At 33.6% G+C, this 14,384-nt stretch overlaps 1 protein-coding gene across 1 annotated transcript; it reads right to left on the bottom strand.

Moving 5' to 3' along the window:
* Window positions 1-7,084: 7,084 nt before the first annotated feature.
* Window positions 7,085-8,915, bottom strand: LOC140856341 (serine/threonine-protein phosphatase 7 long form homolog). Its single transcript, XM_073253450.1, has 4 exons — window positions 8,800-8,915; window positions 8,633-8,726; window positions 8,106-8,537; window positions 7,085-7,249 (listed from the first exon to the last, which is right to left on the bottom strand). Exons 1-4 carry the CDS (start codon window positions 8,898-8,900, stop codon window positions 7,085-7,087), a joined length of 792 nt encoding a protein of 263 aa, XP_073109551.1. The 5' UTR covers window positions 8,901-8,915.
* Between the last annotated feature and the right edge of the window lie 5,469 nt (window positions 8,916-14,384).

Raw genomic sequence — 14,384 nt, 5'->3', positions numbered from 1 at the left:
TCCGACTTAAGAAAGATACCAGACCAGCCGACGGTCCCTGGATCTTCACCCGACATCCCACAACCAAATACCGACGTATGGTCGGTCGGCTCCTTCAAACACCGTACGACTGCTGAGGGCCGCCGTCCTGACAAAAGCATGCGGCATAGCTGCCCTGGGACATCGTCCCACCCAAGACATGGGTCAATCCTAGTGATTTGACAGCCTCACGGTGATTTAACAGTCCCACGGTAATTCTGACAGCCTCCGGTGATTTGACAATATTCTCATTGTCTGCGCCATTAATGACGGCGTTATGCCGCGCTCTACTATAAAATGGAGAAGGCAACAGTACTGGAAGAGATTATTTTGAAACCCCTGAACTCTCCTCCCTCTCTAGCTCTCTTTCTCGTTGAGCTCCTTGATTCTTTTCTACTGTTGTCTAGTCTTTTCTTTGATTTGATCGTCGAAGGATTTCTGCTGGAGTCATCTTCAGTCAGTGCGGATTTTTTTTGCAGATGCTCGTTTTCGACGGTCAGACGATGAGGAGATTGACTGCAATGAAATGATTAAAATTTATTAAAGAATGATTATGACTCGTGTATTACGAGATGGTTTACAGTCCGTCATCAGACCAAGGAAGGATAATTTGGTCCAGAAGTTAATAATTGAGGGGAACTGCGGTATGAAGTACAAGGCCATTGTTTCTGGATGCGAATGGGGAGACATATCGGCCTCGGAGAGCAGATTAGCTCCCGAATCTGGTCCGACATGAAAGCTGTTGCGGCCTGTCTTGGATGGATGGTCGATTTGGAGCCGAATCACTTTGTCTGACCACCGTATGATAAAAAATTAAAAAAAAAATATTCATCGAAGAGAGGCACCACAGAGATGATCGAAGATAAGAATGAGATTTATAATGTACGATGATCTCTATCTGACATTGAAGCGATCGAAATTTGATAGGACATCGGGCCGTTGGAGGTGTGAGATCAGTGAAAAAAGTTTCATCGAAGATTACTCCGACGAAAATTCTTCGATGTTCAAATTATAGATAGTACTCAATAAAAAAAAGAGCAGAATCTCAGCATTGAAACATGCATTGTATATCTGGAGGATCCCATTCTTATCTCTATTTATAGAAGAATCAATGTAAGAAAAAAAAAAGAAAGCTCGTTCTGAATTTTTTGACCGTACTAAATAGTACAGGTTGCCCATTGACTCTAACTGTAGGCGTGCCTTTTATTCGACATGCAGATAGCTACGACGGTGCGTCTTATCACATATGGGGCGTAATTAATGACCTCATGGGCATAATTAATTACTTCATAATTTCTTATCACGGCGCGCAGCTAACTGCGCAAGATATGACTCCTGAGTGACAAGATTTGATGTGATTCAATAGGATAGCATGACGGTCATGTTTGATGTTCAGCTGCTCGGCTGATGCTCATGCTCTTGGATTCGACAGTAGGTCGAATGAGTCCGTTGAGCGATGCTATCCAGTTCTTGATTAAATCAATATGGCACCAAACAGGTAGTTGGCTATGTGGCGAATATTATCAGTTGGCTCGTAGATTGTGCGTAGACTACATATCAAATAAAATTGGTAAAGTATCGACAAGGTTGAGTCCGTTGCTTTTGATCGGCCATATATCATCGATCTTGATTGATCGAAAGTCGATTGGAGCAAGATCCATTGATCAAAATTGAGTTGAACGATAATAGCTTAGTCGGTAAAGTGCAGCTGGTTGGTCAAGAGATGAGAAAGCAGACTAATTAGCCGGATAAACGATGAAAATTTACTCCAACACCGTAGCGATGATGCACGTCTTTTTCTTTTTCCTTAAGGGTTTGGAGCGAGTCGAGGCTTGTTCTCCGTCGCTCGTAGATTAGTCAGCAAAAGATTTCTTGTGATTTACTTCGGAAGAGACATTACGTGGGGGGCTAATGCTATGCAGCCCCTATTACGTGCACCCAAAAAAAAAAAAAGTTCTTAACCACGTGATTCGTGCGACTTTCAAATTAATGCCTTGCAATGTACATGAAACAGGCGCTCCAAATGCATTTTCTTACCTAAAGCTACTCTGCCAATGCATATTGATAAAGAAAAAGAAATTATGTTTCCACTAAAGATGGCAATGTGGTCGGAATGAATTGGATATGAATTAAATTAAAAATTCATCAATCCAAATTTAATATATTTATTAAATAAATAAATATTTTATATTTGAATCAATAATTTGATTCAATTTATATAATTTATTATTAAATAGATCAAATCAAATTAAATGATTTAAACATATTAAGTAGATTTTTATGAATTAAATAGATTTAAACAAATTAAATATATTTAATGCATCAAATTAAATATCAAAAAAATTATTTAATGATGTTTTAATCAGATTAAACATGTCTTGAACATATTAAATGGATATCAGGTTATACCCATCTTAATTATTAAATGGATCAGAGAGCTAAATTTGAATCCAACTAATGCAGCAAATAGATCTAAATGAGTTAATTTGTTTATAAATCAAATCTATTTATGTCTAATCTGAATTTATTTAAATTAACGGCCGTTGATGCATTAGGTTGACAAATCGGATCATAAATTACCATTTCTAGTTTCCACTCTTCGAGGAGAACAGTAGAAGACTAATCTAGGTTGCAGAAAACTTTTAAAACGCAGGGCCGGGACTCAGTTAAATGGCAAATAATGCTTTTTGCCACTAAATTTCAAGTTCATTCTTACGTGATCCACCCTTCCATGTCCCCTTTCTACCTTTAAAACTGTACGTTCCACTTTGTCATCGGGTGTTTCCTTCTAGCTTCGGTCAGCAGAAACTATATGCTTCTTTTCACTCTACAGGGTTTCATTGGAGCTCTTTTCTCAAATAATGCAAAAAAAAAATTTTTTTACCAAAATATATTAAAACGAAACTTATTTACCAAACTAATGCAAAAGGGAAAAACGCCATTTTGAATGGCATTTTTTCCCCTTCCACGTCAGCCCCCATTTCCACGGTGGCATCGTCCCAAAAAAAAAAAAAAAAAAAAACATGAATAAACGCCATTCCGAATGGCATCTTTAAAAACGCCATTTTGAATGGCGTTTTTAAAAACGCCATTCAAAATGGCGTTTATCAATTTTCCCACCCAAAAAAAAGAGGAAAAAATCGTGGAAAAATAGAAAATTTTATTTTTTAAAATTTGAAATTAGTTAATAAATTAAAATTTAAATTTGGATTGAAATTTAAAATATAAAGATTTTAATTTGTAATTCATTAAAAAAATTAATTTAGATTTTTTATTTCAAATTTTTTTTAAAAGATGTCAAAAAAAATCTTAAGAAAAAAAAAGAAATTATCATAGGAAATAAAAAAAGGAGAAAGAATTATGAAAGAAATAAAAAATTGAAATTTAATTGAAAAACATCATTCGAAATATTTGTCTTAAAAATTTTTTTTAAAAAAATTTGAAGTAATCAAAGAAAAAGAATTTTAATTGAAAATTAAAAAGAAATAAAATTTTAAAGATTAATTGAAATAAAAATATTATTTCAAATTACTTTCAAAAATTAAAAATAATTTATTTTAAAAAAATTTAAAAAAATTTTAAAAAAAGGGTTAAAAAATTTTATAAAAACAAAAAGAATTAAAAAAAATAGAAATTATAATTGTAATTGAAGAACAAAGTTTATAATTTTTAAATTTAAGAAATAAAAATTATAATTATAAATGAAATTAAAAATTATATTTTAAATAACTAAATTAATTTAAATATAAAACGCCATTTTGAATGGAAAATTGGAAAATTTAGTTTTTTAAAATTTAAAATTAGTAAATAAATTAAAATTTTAATTTTGATTGAAATTTAAAATATAAAGATTTGAAAAAATATATCATAAAAGAATAAAATTAAATTAAATTAATTATAATTTTTTTGTTAGGGTATTTTATCAATGTGACTTAAAAAAATTAAATTTGAATTAAATTTTGATAAAAAAAGAAATACATTAAAAAGTTAAAGAAATGAGGAAAAGTTAGAAAGTGAAAATTTTTAAGAAGTCACCAAAAATAAGAATTATAAATTAAAATGTTTTAAAAAAATTATAAAGTTTAATTGAAATAAAAAAAAATTTAAATATATTTTGTAAAATTAAAATTAAATTAATTGAAATATTTTTCAAATAAAATTTAAAAATAGCCTAAAAAAATTTCATAAAAAGATAAAGAATTGAAAAAAAAAATAGAAATTGTAATTGTAATTGAAGAACAAAGTTTATAATTTTTAATTTTAAGAAATAAGAATTAAAATTGTAATTAAAATTAAAAATAATATTTTAAATAATTAAATTAAATTAAACATTATTATTTAAAAAAATAATTTAAATGAAGAAAAAAAATGGGAGGAAAATTAAAATTTTAATTTGAATTAAATTTTGATAAAAAAAATACAGTGTAAAGTTAAAAAATGAGAAAAAATATGGAAAACAAAATTATAAACTGAACTTTAGAAAAAATAATATTTTTTTAATTAAAAGAAAAGAATACGTAATAGAATGCTAAAGAATAAAATTAAATTAAGTTAAATATAATTTTATTTTTAGGGTATTTTATAAATATGACTTAAAAAAATTAAATTTGAATTAAATTTTGATAAAAAAAAATACATTAATAAGTTAAGAAATGATGAAAAGTTAAAAAGTTAAGAAGTTAAAATTTGTAAAAAGTCAGAAAAAATAAGAATTATAAATTTAAAATTTTAAAAAAATAAAATTTTAAAGATTAAGTGAAATAGAAATATTTTTTAAAATTAATTTCTCAAATTAAAATTAATTTAATTAAAAAATTTTCTAAATAAAATATAAAAATCGTCTAAAAAAATTTCATAAAAAGATAAAGAATTGAAAAAAAATAGAAATTCTAATTGTAATTGAAGAACAAAGTTTGTAATTTTTAATTTTAAGAAATAAGAATTAAAATTATAATTGAAATTAAAAATAATATTTTAAATAACTAAATTAATTTAAACATTAATATTTAAAAATATTTTAAATAAAGAAAAAAAATACGTAATAGAATGTCAAAAAAATAAAAGTGGAAGAAAAATAAAAATAAAAATAAAAATTATAAAAGTTATAAAAAAAAATATTTCATAAAAGAATAAAATGTAATAATTAAATTAATTACAATTTATTTTTTCGGGTATTTTATAAATGTGACTTAAAAAATTTTAATTTGAATTAAATTTTGATCAAAAAATAAATACATTAAAAAGTTAAAAAATGAAGAAAAAAAATCATAATTTTATCAGATATGATTCTGAAGTCTCAAAAGCAAGAACAAAAGATGTGTAATCTATTAGAGGCAATTTCAATATTTTTGGAAGCGTATTTTCTAAGAAAAATAGATTTATATTTTTCTGTCGACCCCATGAATCGACTCATGGCTAAAAAAGTTTAACGGCACGCAAAATTTTTGGCTGTCACACTCTGTGAGTCGACCCGTTGACTTTCTTTTTGGTAATTTTTATTTTTAAAATTTTTTAAAAAGAGGGAGAGAGAGGAAGAGAGAGAGAGGAGGCAGCTCACCGCGGTGCTGTAGGAGAGACGCCGGAGAAGGGAGAAGAGGGAGAAAGGAGAAGAGGGAGAAGGAGAGAAGAAGGGAGGAAAGGAGAAAACGCCGTTCCCTTCGACATTTTTTTATTCTTTTTCTTTTCTTAAAATTTTTTTAAATTTTTTTCATAATTTGTTTAATTATTTTTTTTAATTTATTAAATTTTTTAATGAGGATAGTAATTTGAATGATAATTCTTAATTTAAATTAAAGTTAATTTTTTATTTTAAATTATAATTTCTATTTTATTACCATTTTTTCTCTTTTATTTACTATTTTTATGATATATTTATGTTGCTCCTAGATTGATTTTGATGATTACAAAGCAGATTGAAGGGATACAAATATTTTTTTATTTGAAAAAGTCTTTATGCTCTTCAGGGGCAAAAACGTAATTTTACCAAAATCCTGATTTGATAGTATCATTTGGTAGAACAAATGATTTGTGATCTATTGGTGAAAATTTCATTATTTTTGGACTTATATTTTTGAAGTTATGAATGTTTTAAGTGCATGAGTCGACTCATGAGTCAACTCATGGCACAATGAGCTGCTTGGCACGCTGAAATTCCTATTGGCACGCTGGTTTTCTGGCTTGGCACGACCTGTGAGTCGACTCATGAGTTTAATTTTTTAATGAGGATAGTAATTTGAATGATAATTTTTAATTTAAATTAAAGATAATTTTTTGTTTTAAATTATAATTTCTATTTTATTACCATTTTTTATCTTTTATTTACTTTTTTTATGATATATTTTTTAATTTAATTTATAATTTTTATAATTTAAAAATATAATATTAGTTTTCTTTCATTTTTATGATATATTATGTATTCTTTTCCTTTACTTAAATTTGTAAAGGAAGAAGGAGAAGATCGAGAAGGGAGAAGGGAGAAGGAGAAGGAGAAGGGAGAAGGAGGGGAAAAAGGGGTTTGAGGAGGGGAGAGAATGGCGTTTTCTCTTTTTTTTTATTTTTTATTTTTTTTAATATCTTTACTTATCTATTTATAATTTTTTAATAAATAAATTTAATTAAATAATAAAAATAATAATTTAAATGATATTTTTTAATTTAAATTAAAATTAATTTTTTTTAAAATTTATAATTATAATTTCTATTTTATTATTATTTTAATATTTTTTTTATGATATTTTGTTTAAAATTTATTTTAAAAATTTTATCATTTGAAATTATAACACAAATAACATGAAGTAATTTTCATAATCTTACCAAAAGACGTACAGTAGAACTCTCGCCCTCGTATCCAGAAACTGCATACTGAGACTGTCCAATGACTCGCACCGTAATGCTAAAAAATCAAGTCATGTAGTCATCAGTATATGAACGGCCTCTCAAAATAGGATCACCATGAATAATGTGATCTCGACGTGCATCCCAAATATCGATGTACTGTGCATGTCTGATACGCCAGTCGATACGAACTCTCCCTCGTCGACCAATACGATGAAGTCCCTGACTGGTATCAAACTGCTCTGGACCCACAACCAATCGAGACGGGGCCCACCGCCGGGAGAGACGGGGGCTGAGGACCACCGTCGGGACGCAGGGGCCCGCCGTGGCCATCGGAATGCAGGGCTCGGCCCCGAGAAGTACGACCCGCCGGCATAACATTTTCTCTCCTAATGTTCTGAAACACGTTCGAGTATGTGTATCCATATGCACAAATCATAATATCCAATAATTTAAAATTAAATAACATAAAATAAAATCAATATTTAATATTATTCAATAGAATCAAAATGTTAAATATATCAAAAAAATAGTACAACAAAAATGTAAAAATACTAAATACAAATACAACAAAGACTAAGTCCCACAAGGACGTCGCGGCGCCCGTGGTCGCTTGGACCTTCTCAGGAAGGTCCTCGCCGGCTGCTCCTGCTGTGATGGCTCCTCTCCTATATCAGTGGAGGAGATCTGCTGATCATGCTGCTCAGGAATAACTGATGCTGTCGGATCATCTACGGACTGAGAGACCCGTTCAACTCTCTCATCTGGATACACGGATGGACCTGAAAAAAAAGTATCATACTCATGTGGCCAACTGGTACCCGGTGATGGCATCTGGGGGATGTAGGACGAAGAAGACGCTGCCATCTGTGGATGAAAAGGCGGTGGCATCTGTGCAGCATCGAATGATGACATATGCGGAATATGCGGTGATGGCATATGTGAAGCATATGGTGACGGCGTATAACTCATATCTGGCGCCCGAACTGCTCCATACCAAGGCGCACAGGTATGTGGATCAACACCAATCGCCTCCAATGCTCCGGAACCTGTTCTCTCCATCTCCCGCAGTATCTGAATCCACTCGTCCTCATCAGTCGTAGATAAAGCACGACGAGTGTCCAACACAAGATCTGACACAGAATCAGTCTATAAAATAAAAATAGAACTGTTAGTATAAAACAATCAGTATAGTGTACAATATAAAACAAAAATATAACACAAATAACATTAAGTAATTTTCGTAATCTTACCAAAAGACGTACAGTAGAACTCTCGTCCTCGTATCCAGAAACTGCATACTGAGACTGTCCAATGACTCGCACCGTAATGCTAAAAAACCAAGCCATATAGTCATCAGTATATGAACGGCCTCTCAAAATAGGATCACCATGAACAATGTGATCTCGACGTGCATCCCAAATATCGATGTACTGTGCATGTCTGATACGCCAGTCGATACGAGCTCTCCCTCGTCGATCAATACGATGAAGTCCCTGGCTGGTATCAAACTGCTCTGGAATGCCCTGAGTCTGACCAAACTGCCGCAGGACACGATCGGGAAGATGCCACTCTACCACATCAAAACAAATAAGTGGCACCCTAGCAGTCCATATGTCGTGTCCAACTGTACACATCTGCGGCAGTATAGCCAATATCCCATCTGTATATGGCTTCCACAAAAACTGATATAATATAGTTAAAATAAAAAAAATTAATATAAAATTATAATAGATTAAGAATACTGTAAATTGATATTTGTAAAAAATTCAAAATTTACCCGTCTAGATGTATCAACTAATGTATCCAACTGGCATCTATAAACCCGTGCCACTCTTGTCGATACGTGATGAACGTTGAATGCAACGTTCCATCTGTTTCACAATGTACTAATATTAAATAAATTTAAAATAATAAAATTTAAATAAAAAAAAAATATTTCGATACCTGTATCCTAATGGTCCGTCTAGTCTGAATGGAACATCAGGATCCTGCTGCTCTGATGGCATCTCGAGCAACTGTCGTCGTAATGGACTGATAGTCGGCATACGCTCCCATACCCAAATCTGCAAAATTTAAAAATTAAATAAATAATATATCGAATGTAAAATATAATTAAATATTAAAAATTAAAAATTTTAATTCACGTACCTGTAATAATACAAGATAACCGCCAATCTCGCTCTGATCAGCATAGAAACCCCAACACATAGCTCGGTATAGACAAGCTAGTACTGCACTGCCCCAACTGAGTCGACGAGCGAAATCTAAATCCTCTAATAATGGCAAAAACATCAACTTCATCTTATTCGATGAAGTATCAGGTAACAAGACACCACCTAACAATCGCAGCACCTGACCCCTAACATACTGCTGCACCATCTCCTCTGGTGCATCATCCGCAATATGAAAATGACGATAACGATCATCCAAACACTCAATCCTGAGTCGTGAATGATCAAAAAAATGTGCGTCGGGCTCAAACCCTAACAACCGCAAGCACAAAGCCTGCCACTCCGGAATGGTAAGTGTGGGATCAACTCCGGTAACTGGATCTCCATCAACTGGTAGTCCAGTAAGGATGCTGACATCCTGTAAACTGATGGTCGCCTCACCAAATGGAAGATGAAATGTGTGTGTCTCTGGACACCATCTCTCAAGCATAGCAGTAATAAGACCAACGTCCATCTGTATACGACCGATCCGATATACTCCATAAAATCCCAGATATCGTAAATAATCTAACACTCTATCTGGGATGTCCTCTGTCCTCCAGAAATCTGCATCGGATCATCGTAGACGAAGATGTCTGGACTCCTGCAAGAAAATATACTAATTAGATAACGTACATGATTTTTAAAATAAAAATTTAAAAAGTAAATAAGATTGTAATGCTTACGCCGCCATCTAAAATAGTCTGTGATCGATGGTGCTCCTGCAATGTAAGAATGCTGCTGTCTCGGGGACCGGAATATCGTGGATCGTAAGCCATAATACGCTGTCTCAAGCAATATTATCACAGATGTATTAAAAAAAAAAAATAATATATTTTAATTTTTTTTTAAATACAATATTATCACACAATACAACTTAAACACAATACAACTTAAACACAATACCACCACCAGCCGAGGCTGGGGCCGGGCCCACCATCGGGATGCGGGGCTCGCCGCCGGGAAGAATGGCCCGCCGCCGACCGTCTGTGGCCGGCGGCCAAGGAGAAGGGAGAGAGAGAGAAAGAGAGAGAGGAGGGGGCCTCGGCCCGCCGCCGGCCGACTGTGGGCGGCGGCCAAGGAGAAGGGAGAGAGAGAGGAAGAGAGAGAGAGAAGGGGCCGGGGGCCACCGTCGGGACGCGGGACCCGTCGCCAGGATGTGGGACCCGCCGCCGGGACGAGCGGCCCGCCGCCGGGACGAGCGGCCCGCCGCCGGCCGTCTGTGGCCGACGGCCAAGGAGAAGGGAGAGAGAGAGAGGAAGAGAGAGAGAGGAGGGGGCCGGAGGCCACCGCCGGGACGCGGGACCCGCCCCCGGGACGCGGGGCCCGCCGCCGGGATGCGGGGCCCGCCGCCGGCCGTCTGTGGCCGGCGGCCAAGGAGAAGGGAGAGAGAGAGAGGAAGAGAGAGAGAAAGGAGGGGGCCGGGGGCCACCGCCGGGACGCGGGACCCGCCGCCGGGACGCGGGGCCCGCCGCCGGGACGCGGGGCCCGCCGCCGGGAGTCTGTGGCCGGCGGCCAAGAAGAAGGGAGAGAGAGAGAGGAAGAGAGAGGAGGGGGCCGGGGACCACCGCCGGGACGCGGGACCCGCCGCCGGGGCGCGCGGCCCGCCGCCGGCGGTCTGTGGCCGGCGGCCACGGAGAAGGGAGAGAGAGAGGAAGAGAGAGAGAGAGAGGAAGAGAGAGAGGAGGGAGCCGGGGCCACCGCCGGGACGCGCGGCCCAGACGGCCGGCGGCCAAGGAGAAGAGAGGGAGAGAGGAAGAGAGAGAGAGGAGGGGGCCGGGGGCCACCGCCGAGACGCGCGGCCCGCCGCCGGGACGCGCGGCCCGCCGCCGGCCGACTGTGGGCGGCGGCCAAGGAGAAGGGAGAGAGAGAGGAAGAGAGAGAGAGAGAGAGAAGGGGGCCGGGGGCCACCGCCGGGACGCGGGACCCGCCGCCGGGACGCGCGGCCCGCCGCCGGCAGTCTGTGGCCGGCGGCCAAGGAGAAGGGAGAGAGAGAGAGAGGAAGAGAGAGAGGAGGGGGCCGGGGGCCACCGTCGGGACGCGGGACCCGCCCCCGGGATGCGGGACCCGCCGCCGGGACGCGCGGCCCGACGCCGGCCGTCTGTGGCCGGCGGCCAAGGAGAAGGGAGAGAGAGAGGAAGAGAGAGAGAGAGAAAGGAGGGGGCCGGGGGCCACCGCCGGGACGCGGGACCCGCCGCCGGGGCGCGGGACCCGCCGCCGGGACGCGCGGCCCGCCGCCGGCAGTCTGTAGCCGGCGGCCAAGAAGAAGGGAGAGAGAGAGAGGAAGAGAGAGAGAGAGGAAGAGAGAGGAGGGGGCCGGGGACCACCGCCGGGACGCGGGACCCGCCGCCGGGGCGCGCGGCCCGCCGCCGGCGGTCTGTGGCCGGCGGCCACGGAGAAGGGAGAGAGAGAGGAAGAGAGAGAGAGAGAGAGGAAGAGAGAGAGGAGGGGGCCGGGGGCCACCGCCGGGACGCGCGGCCCGCCGCCGGGACGCGCGGCCCGCCGCCGGCATGAGAAAAAGAGAGAGAGGGGAAGAGGGAGAGAGAAAGAGGAAGATGGAGAGAGAGGCGGGAAGAACTCACCGCCGCCGAGACCTCGCCGCCGTGCCGCCGGAGAGACGTCGGAGAAGATCAAGAAGGGAGAAGGGAGAAGGGAGAAGGGAGAAGAGGAGAAGGAGAAGGGAGAAGGGAGAAGGAGAGGGGAAAAGGGATCTGGGAGGGGAAAACGCCATTCTCTATGGCGTTTTCCCCCCTTTTTTTTTATTTCTTTTAATTAAAAAAATATTTTTTTATGAATATATTATTCCATATTTTTTCTCAATTTTTAACTTTACACTGTATTTTTTTTATCAAATTTTAATTCAAATTAAAATTTAAATTTTCCACCCATTTTTTTTCCTTCATTTAAATTATTTTTTTAAATAATAATATTTAATTTAATTTATTAATGAAAATATTATTTTTAATTTCAATTACAATTTTAATTCTTATTTCTTATTTTTTTAAGTCACATTGATAAAATACCCTAACAAAGAAATTGTAATTAATTTAATTTTATTTTATTCTTTTATGATATATTTTTTCTAATCTAATTTATAATTTCTATATTTTTAAATTTTAATTTTAATTTTTTTTATTTTTATATTTTTTATATTCTACTAGTATTTTTTTTCTTTTATTTAAAATTTTTTTTAAAAACTTATATTTAAATTAATTTTGTTATTTAAAATATAATTTTTAATTTCATTTACAATTATAATTCTTATTTCTTAAAATTAAAAATTATAAACTTTGTTCTTCAATTACAATTATAATTTCTATTTTTTTTTCAATTCTTTATATTTTTATAAAATTATTTAACCCTATTTTTAAAAAATTTTTGAATCTTTTTAATAAATTTACTTTTTAATTTCAGAAAGTAATTTCAAATAATATATTTATTCCAATTAATATTTAAAATTTTATTTCTTTTAAATTTTGAATTATAATGCTTGTTCTTTGATTATTTAAAAATTTCTATTTTTTTCAATTCTTTATCTTTTTATGAAATTTTTTTAGGTCATTTTTAAATTTTATAAATAAATTTTTTTTAATTAAATCAATTTTATTCTTATAAAATATATTTAAAAAATATTTTTATTTCAACTAAACATTAAATTTTTTTTTTGGTTTTAAATTTATAATTGTTATTTTTGGTGACTTTTTAAAAATTTTCACTTTTCAACTTTTTAACTTCTCATAATTTTTTTACTTTTTAATGTATTTTTTTATCAAAATTTCTTTCAAATTTACTTTTTTTAAGTCACATTTATAAAATACCCTAACAAAAAATTGTAATTAATTCAATTTTATTTTATTATTTTATGATATATTTTTTCTAATCTACTTTATAATTTATATATTTTTAAATTTTAATTTTAATTTTTTTCCATTTTTATCTTTTTTATATTCTATTAGTATTTTTTTCTTTTATTTAAAAAATACTTTAAAAATTTATATTTAAATTTATTTAGTTATTTAAAATAAAATTTTTAATTTCATTTACAATTATAATTCTTATTCCTTAAAATTAAAAATTATAAACTTTGTTCTTCAATTTCAATTATAATTTCTATTTTTTCAATTCTTTATGTTTTTATAAAAATTTTTAACCCTCTTTTTAAAAATTTTTTGAATATTTTTAAAAAAAATTTATTTTAATTTCTGAAAGTAATTTGAAATAATATTTTCATTTCTTTCATATTTCTTTCTCTCCTTTTTTTTATTTTCTATGATAATTTTTTTTTATTTCTTAAGATTTTTTTTTACATCTTTTAAAAAAAATTTGAAATAAAAAATCTAAATTAATTTTTCTAATGAATTACAAATTCAAATCTTTATATTTTAAATTTCATTCAAAATTAAAATTTTAATTTATTTACTAATTTCAAATTTTAAAAAACAAAATTTTCTAATTTTCCATTCAAAATGGCGTTTTATATTTAAATTAATTTAGTTATTTAAAATATAATTTTTGATTTCATTTATAATTATAATTCTTATTTCTTAAAATTAAAAATATAAACTTTGTTCTTCAATTACAATTATAATTTCTATTTTTTTCAATTCTTTATGTTTTTATAAAATTTTTTAACCCTATTTTTACAAATTTTTTTAATTTTTTTTAAAAAAATTATTACTAATTTCGAAAAGTAATTTGAAATAATATTTTTATTTCAATTGATCTTTAAAATTTAATTTTTTTTTATTTTCAATTAAAATTCTTTTTCTTTGATTATTTCAAATTTTTTTAAAAAAATTTTTTAAGACAAATATTTCGAATGATGTTTTTCAATTAAATTTAAAATTTTTATTTCTTTCATATTTCTTTCTCTTTTTTTTATTTTCTATGATATTTTTTTTTTTCTTATGATTTTTTAAATTAATTACAAATTAAAATCTTTATATTTTAAATTTCAATCCAAATTAATTTTTTAATTTATTTATTAATTCCAAAGTTTAAAAAATAAAATTTTCCATTTTTCCACGATTTTTTTCGGTGGAAAATTTGAAAAACGCCTTTCCAAATGGCGTTTCTTGATGTTTTTTTTTTTTTTCGGACGATGCCAGCGTGGAAATAGGGGCTGACGTGGAAGGGGAAAAAATGTCATTCAAAATGGCATTTTTCCCATTTGCATTAGTTTGGTAAATAAATTTCGTTTTGATATATTTTGATAAAAAAGTTTTTTTTTCGTATTATTTGAGAAAAGAACTCGTTTCATTGGGTGTTTTCTTTTAGCTTGTTCTCCTTATTACTCACCACTTTTTCATGTCAACGTAC

Source organism: Elaeis guineensis, chromosome 3 (genome assembly GCF_000442705.2).
Source record: "Elaeis guineensis isolate ETL-2024a chromosome 3, EG11, whole genome shotgun sequence".
Taxonomy (NCBI): Eukaryota; Viridiplantae; Streptophyta; class Magnoliopsida; order Arecales; family Arecaceae; genus Elaeis; species Elaeis guineensis.
The sequence above is the reverse complement of the archived record's forward strand: the minus strand, read 5'-3'. Positions and strand labels throughout refer to the sequence as shown.